The sequence below is a fragment of the Chinchilla lanigera genome, unplaced genomic scaffold (assembly GCF_000276665.1).
Source record: "Chinchilla lanigera isolate Chin_1 unplaced genomic scaffold, ChiLan1.0 scaffold00018, whole genome shotgun sequence".
In the NCBI taxonomy this organism is placed as follows: Eukaryota; Metazoa; Chordata; class Mammalia; order Rodentia; family Chinchillidae; genus Chinchilla; species Chinchilla lanigera.
In genome coordinates, this window is record NW_004955419.1 from 14,481,196 (window position 1) to 14,490,813 (window position 9,618).

At 43.7% G+C, this 9,618-nt stretch overlaps 1 protein-coding gene across 1 annotated transcript; it reads right to left on the reverse strand.

Moving 5' to 3' along the window:
• Positions 1-963: 963 nt before the first annotated feature.
• On the reverse strand, positions 964-5,467 carry LOC102030082 (allergen Fel d 4-like). Its single transcript, XM_005382699.2, has 7 exons — positions 5,282-5,467; positions 4,914-5,050; positions 3,697-3,767; positions 2,930-3,040; positions 2,321-2,422; positions 2,111-2,155; positions 964-1,230 (listed from the first exon to the last, which is right to left on the reverse strand). Exons 1-6 carry the CDS (start codon positions 5,372-5,374, stop codon positions 2,124-2,126), a joined length of 546 nt encoding a protein of 181 aa, XP_005382756.1. The 5' UTR covers positions 5,375-5,467; the 3' UTR covers positions 964-1,230; positions 2,111-2,123.
• Positions 5,468-9,618: the final 4,151 nt, after the last annotated feature.

Consider the following 9,618-nt stretch of genomic DNA (forward strand, 5'->3'; position numbering starts at 1 on the left):
AAAGTCTTTCTATGAAGTATGAAACCATGTGATCTCTGCCTGCTAGGTTCTCAGATGCTGCCTGAGAGCTCCAGTTAGGGCCTTCCCGGGGGACAGCTGTCATTCCCATGGGGAGGTCTGCCTGATGAGAGTTGCTGCTCATCCCCACAAGGCTGAGCCAGGGAGATCACTCATCCCCACTCTCCTGAAGAAAAAGCGGAGCCAAGGATCGCATTTATTTCAGACCAGGTTAGGCCATATGGCTGAGTTAGATATCGAAACGATTGGATATATCGAGTGGGATCTCAGGACAAGGAGCTCACTGGTTAACTTGGGAGAGATTTGTCAAAGAGAAAGGAATAGGAACTCTTAATAATTCTCTCTGCCCCTGCTACCACCTGGAGTGGGAACTGGGCAGGCAAGCTTTTGGGGCCAAACTGCAATCCAGACTGTGTATGGGTTAGACTGGGGTCAGGTGTAGCAGATGCAGCATATAGAGCAGGTACCTGGTCAGCTGGAGGCCCTACAGGAGGGTGGGAATGGAGGCAGCAACTGTGGGAATCTCTGAGGGTGGAGAAGAATTTACCATAGGTTAAGGCGGGAGCAGCAGAAGGGTATAGAGGAGCAAGGTCAGTGGATCTGTTGCCATTCTTTTTTTGTATGAGCCCTGTCCTGAACCATGTCAAGATGGCATCCACTTCAGTGCCCCACTGGAAAAGAGCATTCTAAGGTGGAGAAATTATGGAGCAAGCCTTGTGCTTGCACGGTGCGTATAATGGTCTCATCAGGTCCCTGAAGAATAGGCAGATGAAAGGGCATGTGGGACTCACGGGGGCTGGGATAACAGGCTTACTGAAGAGGAGGAGGCTGCTGAAATTGATTCCTGACAGTAGAGGAGGACTGTAGGTGCAGGGCCCAGGACACGCCTTTATTCACTCACTGTCAGCCCCACCTGCTCCCAGGCCCAAAGACAAATCACAGCCCTGCAGGGCTAATCATTTATTGAACAGGCAGAGAAAGCTCTTATCCATACACAGCTGCCCTAGGTCTGGCAATCAGAGAAATTCAGAGAAAAGCTTTGCTTGTTGGTGAACTGAGAAACCCTCCTGGGCGATCAGGGAAGATCTGGAGATGCCAGATGACACCTTCAGGTGTGAGTGCGGTGGGACTCGGGTAACAGAGCTTGTCAGCAGGCGGCGCAGATGAGGAAGAGATGGTGCAGAGTCCAGGTGGGGAAGCGTTCACTCAGCACTAAATCAGCAGAGGACAAGAGAACACAGAAACCACCGTGAGCCCCTCTGGGATTGAACTGAGGACAAGGAGAAATTTTGCTACAGAGAAAAATGGTGATGCTCGCCTCTTCATTCTAACTCATGTTATTTATCAGAATACAGGAAGAAATTACATTTCTTCTGTCACTAATGTCATCTGAACCTTCCCTCAACTGAATCTATAGAAAAAGAAATGAAATAATGAAGAGTCCTACAATTGCTTCTACCATCTTGGGCATCAGAAGTTTTTGAAGAATGAAAATTGAGGAATCATGACAAAAGCCACAGCCACTTTTTATTAACTGCTTATTTTAGGCAAGTTGCTGAGACTTTCATATACACTATCTGAACGAAACCCCACACAAATTCTGATGGAGGAGACAGACGAGGGAGGAACGGGGAGGACAAAGGAAAAGTCCGTCGCTCCATTCCCAGATGAGAAATCCTGGATGTGCAAAATTCAAAGGAAGACATTTTTGTGATCAGTTAAACAGAAACAAGCCCCACCCCTGGGCCTAGAAAATGAGCCACAGCACAGGTCCACGTACATTTATATTTGAGTTTCATACACAGTACTCTGTTACTCGCTTTCAGTTTCACACTGAGTCTTCATAATTTTTTAACATGTTATCCATCTCTGAGGGATTTTCAGGTACATTACAGCCACACAACTCTAAAGTACACATCATGGTAGCGCTGGGTCTTCAACCCAGGTCCTCCAACTCGAAACTTCAAACTCTACACGAACGCTTCCTCACCAAATGATTTCTATTGGGATCTTTGGGCCCAAACCCCTAATGCGTTTGGAAGACACTGACACCCGGTCCAGTCCCTCCTCGCCAGGGTCAGAGGTCACACACCTGGGGGCTTAGGCTACTTTCCATCTCGGGCCTGGAGACAGCGATCTGCAGAGGCAGAACAGAACACTTTCAGACACAGCTCCAGGTTCTTCACCCAAGAGAAACCAGATGAGTCTTCAGGTGGGGGCGAAGGGCACTGATTACCCTCCCTGGATTTGTCCCTTCTGTGACATGGCACATAGGAAAGGAAAGCCAGAGAGCTGAACTTACCAACGTTGGTCAGGTCTATTATGTTCTGCTCACCGATTCCATTTTCTTTACTAAATTCTTCAAACCTTTTCTTGATTTCCGGACTCACATCTGGTTCTCGGCCTGCGGGAAGAGTGCCAGTGACTGCTGTGTCTTGGGTCTTTGTTATCAAAGTGAACGAAGGGGCAGGGTTGGAGGAGGGTATTGGAAGCCTGGTAAGAGTTGGGTGCCCAGATAGAGTCTTGGGGGTAGGATACAACCTGTCCTGAATTTGACATCAGTAGGGCATCAGTGAGAGATTTCCTTCTTTCTTTTGTTTTTCAGACAGGGTCTCAATGTGTAGCTCATGCTGGCCTTCAACTCACTATGTAGCCCAGATAGGCCTCTAACTCGCCAAAATCCTCCTGCCTCAGCCTCCTGAGTGCTAGGATTACAAGCGTAATCCCTGGCCAGTGAGAGATTTCATCATCTTCCAATCACCAAGTCTGAGGAATTTCCAAAGGTCAGTGTCTGACTTCAGTGGGAGAGAGACAGTCCAGGATAAGACTGGAAAGACCATTTTGGATGTAGGGTTCCTTTCTTCACCTTTCTCCCCACCACAGGATGAGTGTAAGCAGAAAAATACTCTACCATAGAGCTCCAGCAGTTGAAAGCTTTCTTCACTCTTGAAATTCCTGAGCTGAAATATAGCATAGCTAACATAATCTGTCTCCACTATGTGAAATACATTGTATCCATCATCTGTGGGGGAAACAGAATTCAGCTCAGGACTTCTTTTATCCACGGGAAGCAGTAGAAACCCTTTACCTGTTCTGTCCCACAAAACACATCCAAATGCATATTCTAGAAGAGATGAAGAGTGAAGACGTCACATGCCTTCCGTTCGCATCCCCCTGGACTTTGTAAGGTCATGTCTAAGGAAAGGGAGCCTGAGAGACTGACCACTAGCACAGAAACACCACCAGAGCTGCAGTAACCCGCCTCCTCTCATCTTCTGTGAGACCGAGCCACCTCCCTCAGCCTCTGCTAGTGACGCCCCTCTGTCCTCTCTGTGAGTCTACTGGCCTTGCATGTCTGGTGCTACATCCTGTGCAGTGAGGTCTGCAAGATGACAGGAAATGAGAACCTACCTCATCCATTTGCTTTGTTGTCCCTGCTTTTTTCTTTTGCTGGGGAAGGTCCCTGTGACCAAATAGCATTCTTTATCTGATGGTACTATGTGCTGAGTATTGGCTTTTGCAAATATACATAAACGTCTCCCAATGCAGGGTGTCGGTGATTGAACCATTCCCATTTCATTGTGAAAATAAATATTGATCAAGAAGCAGAAAACCATAGGGTTTAGGCAGTTCTTTGCAGATCAGAATATAATTTAGAAAACTTTTCAGTATACTTACATTCAACGCCATATACACCACCATCTTTTTTGTCTGCAACCAAAGACACTGCAGTACATTCTCCATTTACACTGTAAAAGAGGATGAATGGATGCCCAGGAGGATTCACTGAGGCTCCCTCACCCTTCACTTTACCCATAACTTTAGTTTCTGATTCTACTCAGCTTTAAAATGTCTTGTTGTTGTTGTTTTTGTTGTTGTTTTGTTTTGTTTTTGCGAGATGAGCTCTTGCTATGTAGTTCAGGGTGGCCTTGAACTCACTATATGGGCAGACTGGCCTCAAACTTGCAGCAATTCTCTTGTCTCAGTCTCGCAAATGCTAGGAATACAGGCATGCACCACTATGCCTCCCTTTCAACTTTTACTTGCACAATTACCAAAGAGCTTTTATTTACAATTCTTTCACTCAATTTAATACTTTAAGAATGACTTCAACACCTGCTTCACATCATTACTTCCACCGGTTCTTCCCACGATTACTGTTATTCTACTGCAACCATTTGTCTAGGTCAGTGGTAGAGAATCTGTGGCACAAACGTTACTTGTTTTAGACAAAGATGTTAATGTATGAGCTGTTTTTTCTAAACTAAAATTTTAGCTTTCAGGTTTAATTGCAGTGTTGGCACTTTCCAATAAATAAATGGGTCTTAGATTGCAGGTTGGGCACTCATTTCTAAAGGGTTTACCATCACTGACTAAGGAGGTCGTTAGTTCAGTGTAGTCCATCTGCCAGGTTCTCAAATGAATACTTTACATTCATCACCTGACTTAATATTCATTAAAAACCGTCAAGGAGAATTGCTATCATCTCCTATTACCCAAGGAAGAGTGATGGTAAAAGACAATGACTTTTCTTGGCAAACTAGTAAGAGATAGATTCCACTTCCGGTGGATGATTCTAATCTCCATGCTCTTAATCTATGCTATATTGTCACATTAATTATGATTCCAGCATCCCTCTATTCCCTGCTTTCGCCTATGCCCAATAAATTTGTTTCTGTAACCAGCTCTTGCCTCTGAATCTTGAAAATCCCCAGGTCCATCAAACCTTGGGTTAGCGGTGGAAGAGAGACTGATTCTGGTTAAAAGCTCAGCACTTGTGTGTATGCAGGCACTTGCCGGTGCGTGCACGTGTCTGTATGTGTGAATCTGTGTAGGTATGAGATCATACTCTGGCCTCGATTTTCCTTTTTGCAATTAAAACAGGCCACACTTACTGTGTATGGAATTTAAAGCTCAAGGAAGAGTCCTTCAAGGCACGGATGCGTTCCACAAAAACCTTCATGCTACCGTTTTCTTCTATTTTTTCCTTTTTGTCAGAGGCCAACAGAATAGAATACCACTTCCCTGAAAGCTGAAAGAAGTGACATAATTAGCTGAGAAGAGAGGAGGGAGGTACACACTGAACAAAATGAATGTTCCCAAGCACTGTCTTATTTTCACATGGCACAGTTCCTCTCAGTTCAAGGTCTGAAACCACTCCTTTTGTCTGTTTAAGAGCCCCTTCCCTCCCTTAGGGCCCACCTGACTTCAGACTCTCCAAACCACCCCTCAAGGTCAGAGTTGCTCTGCTCCGCGACTCTACCTTCTCCAGATCAAAGTTGCTTCTCACAACATCGTTGCCTTCCCCATGGGCACAGAGCAGAGTCAGCCCCAGACACAGCAGCAGCAGCTTCATCTCGGGAGGGCATAAACTGTCTCTTGCACAGCAGCCAGAGGTGAGCCTTTCCCCAACACCAGCTCCTTCCTGGGTCTTCTGGCTTTATATCCATTCTGGGCCCAGGTTTGTGGTCTACAGGTTTCTACCTTTCCTCCTCCCGCTCTGTGAAACCATTTTTCATTCACTGGTGTGAGGCCAAGGATTGTCTGTGCCCTTTTGAAACTTGGCAACATCACCTCTTTTAGACATAGTTAGTGACCTTCCAGTTCTCCAAGCACATTCACAAAATAAACAGTGAGTGTGCTACAGCACTGCCATTTGGAAACAGATTTAACTGTGGATCTGATTTGGAATTGGACAGCCGATCACGTGTGGTAGGAATGGGGCATAACTAAAGAATGTGTGGGGAATCTCTCTTTCATGACTTACCTAGGGTATAGAATTAATTCAGTTAGTCAACTTCTATAATCCTAAGAAACAAAGTATCTCTACTGAAGCTGCCGTGTAGGACCTATCATAAAACATTGAAATAGAGTTGCATAAAATGATGTCTTTCAAGTAAGGTGACTGATATTCAGTGCATCTTAATTCCTTTCTCTTATTCTCTGAGCTCAACCACTAAAGCCTTCCCTTTTGCAGAATAAATGAACAAATACTTAATCACTATGCCCAAGTCTATTCCAGGGGCTCAGAAGAGAAAGGAGAACAAGGTATCATCCCCTTCCTTCAATAACCTTCAATGATTTGGAAAAATACTTTATATGCTTAATTCTGTCAGCCTATACGATGACCCAGCTGAGTGGTACCAAATTCAGACTAAGTAAAGGGGGCAACGTATGGCATCGTGTAGAAAGTGCTTCAGGGCACAGGCTTTGGAGTCGGGCAGACCTGGGCTTCATTCTCATATCTGTCATTCTGAAGCCATGAGGACAGGTTTTCACCCCTCAATGAAGATAATTATAGCTGCTAATAGACGGCTGTAGAAATTCAGTGGGACAGTGCACAAAAACTGTCCACTTAGCATAGCCAGGTGGGCCCACAGAATGCTTGCTGGGCAAAGTGAGACTTGCAGTAGGGTCTTGAGTGTGAGGGAGGGTGTGGAGATGTGGAAAGCAAGGGGCAGCAGTATTGCAGGTGTGAGCAATATTGTGCATTAGGATCCCACGGTGCCAGCCACGTGGTTGAAAGCTATGGCTCACTGCTGCCTTAGACTAATGGATGCCCCAATCTAGAAAGAGCCTGACGTTATGGGAGGAGGTGGGCACAAGGCAATGAACCTAGGAGCGGTGGGTTTCCATCTGTGGCCTACCAAAAAGCCATCCCAGTCCCTGTGTGATCACTCCTAGTTCTTGTTCAACCAATTTCTTAATCCCTGGAATTTTTTTGTTGTTCTTGTTGTTTTGAGACAGAGTCTCGCTCTGCAGTTCAGGCTGGCCTTGAGCTCACTTTGTAGCCCAGGACACCTAATACTTAGTGTCACCAGAAACCAGCCTGAACTTCAGGGAAAATAAAGGTGCAGGCTCACTGCGATTATCCACTACCCCACCATAAAGCTGCTGCTGGCTTGCTGGGATACATCAACACGAATCTAGACTCTGTCTCCACATGTCTACCAGTGACAGCAGAGACAAACCTTGAAGTGGATTTTTTTTTCTCTGTCTCTTCCCCTCTTCGTTGTTTGATCCTATTTTTACACGAATGTGAATGTGGCTTCTACTTTTTTTGTGGTTGTTCTGTTCTGTTCTTTTTATTTCTTCCTTCTCTCTTTCCCTCCTGTCTTCTGCACCGGCTTCCCAAAGTTTGCATGGTCCTCCTTCATCCTCCAGCCTTGCTTGTAATGTCTTCCTCTTCTTCCATTTCTCTACTTTTTCCCCTAACCCCTTTTAAATCTTCTTCCCTCAGGGTAAAATTGGCATATTGAGGGTTTTCCTCTACTTTCCTGCAAATGACTCAAATTTATCCTGCTAGCAGAATAGTACTCCATTGGATGATTTGGTGATTACTACTTTTCTAATAAAGAATTAGAGGCTATTCCCACAGCAAAAAGCAAGAACTATTTTCTTCCATGCAGGGCTTAAAATCAAATATCTGGTCACCATCACGTTATGATTCCACCACCTAACACTGCACACAGAACATTTTGTAAATGACTCGGGGGAGGGGTGGCAGTCTGCCAGGTAGTTGAGAAATGACTGGCACGTGTACTGGCCCAGCATATTGTTAGGAGTTTATGGAGGCCATGTACAATAACAGTCCACTTACAACCATGTAGTTTGACTAATTGGAAATGTACCTGCTGACCTTGTCCTCAATCATACTCTCAATCAAACAAGTCATTCATGGAGAAACCCAGTGGGATGTTCAAGTCATGTTACATAACACCAAGGCATACTCAGTGCCAAGAAGAATAACAAGAAACACAGGCTTATCTGATTCATGTGCCAGCGTGAAAATATTCCTGATCTGATAGCAGCTACGGGGATTGGTGCTGGCTCAAAAGCAGTTCTAAGATACCCACTTCCTTCCACAATTGAAGGAGACTTGGAGCAGCTGATATTCACCTGTTCGAGGTGGGTCCTCTGCAAAACAGAGGCCAGTATAGACTTAAGAGGGCAAAAAATGTATGGAGGTATGTGAAAGGAGCAGGGAAGAAGAATTCGGGAAGGGGAGCTGCCAGACCATGAAGTAGATCTGGCAAGGACTGTCAGCACAGGGGACTCTGAAGCTTGCTGGAGGAGTACCATAGGCAGAAATGTTATCCCGTTGTACTAGAGTTTTGCTCAGTCATTAACTGGCATTGATTGCCCCAAGAAGACCAGTACTGTGCCTTGGCTCAAACACTGAGGTGAATCTAAAGGAGTTAATAGTCGAGGCTGTCATCCAGCCACACACTCACTAGACAATAAGTCTTTTCTTTCAGAAAGACTTTAAGCAATACACCTCTGTGGTTGGTGAAGAGCCAGTTAAGTATTGATGGTTCCATTTGGTGCAGCTGAAAAGTGGTGATGCTCCTATTGACATTAGTGATTTTTATTCTGAAGTGTGATAGTTGATCTTACATTATAGAATTAAAAAACAATTTAGCTATCAATGTGAGAAACTCTAAAAATATTTAAAATCAGACTATTAAATGTGCCTATATAGCCTAACAATAACTGGTTTTTTGTGGGGGTTTCCTTTTTCTGTGGATTGAACCCACAGAACTCTGGATTGAACCCACAGTCTTGCACTCAGGTAGCTTTACCCCTTTTTATTTTGAGACAGGGTCTTGCTAAGTTGCCCAGCCTGGCTTTGACTTGTGATCCTCCTGTCTCAGCCTCCCACATATCTAGGATTGCAGGTGTGCCACTCCAACGGGTTGAAAGTTTCTGAATAGAATATATGGAATGAACTTACTTGCAATATATATATTTTTAAAATGTACCAGTTACTGGAAAGACCTCTTTTGTTCATAGATTGGCAGAATTAATATTATTAAGATGGTCATATTATCAAAAGTGATCTACAGATGCAGTGTAATTCCTATTAAAATTCCAAAATCACTCTTCACAGAATCAGGAAAAAGAATCTTAAAATTCATGTGAAAACACCAAAGATCCAGAAGAGACAATGCAATTCTAAGCAAAACGAGTAGGCTAGAGGGATCACCATATCCAATTTCAAATTATACTACAAACCATTATAACAAAAACTAGCACAAAATAGAATATAGACCAAAAAAACAGAGTAGAAGACACAGAAACAATTCCATATAACTATAGCTATCTGGTTCTGGACAAAAATTAAAATATGTGTTGGAGAAAGGACAACCTCTGTGACAAATAGTGCTGAGAAAACTTGATATCCAATTGTAGATGATTGAAACTAGAGCCTTATCTCCCATCCTGTACAAAAGTCAATTCAAAATGGAGAAAAGAACTGAGTATAAGACCTGAAATTGTGAAAGTGCTGAAAGAAAACACAGAGGAAACACCTAAGGCATAGGTACAGGCAAAGACTTCCTGAATAGAATTCCAATAGCACAGGAAAGAATAGCAAGAATTAACAAAGGAGACTACATTAAATGAAAAAGTTTAGACATAGCAGGGGAAACAACTACAGAGGATTAATATCTAATATCAATATCTAGTCTTACAAATGAGAGAAAATTTTTGCCAGCTACTCTTTGACAAAGGATTAATATTTGGAATATATAAAGAGCTCACATTTCAGAACTCAAAAAAGGAAATACCAAAAAAATAGAGAAAAATATCATAAATTCC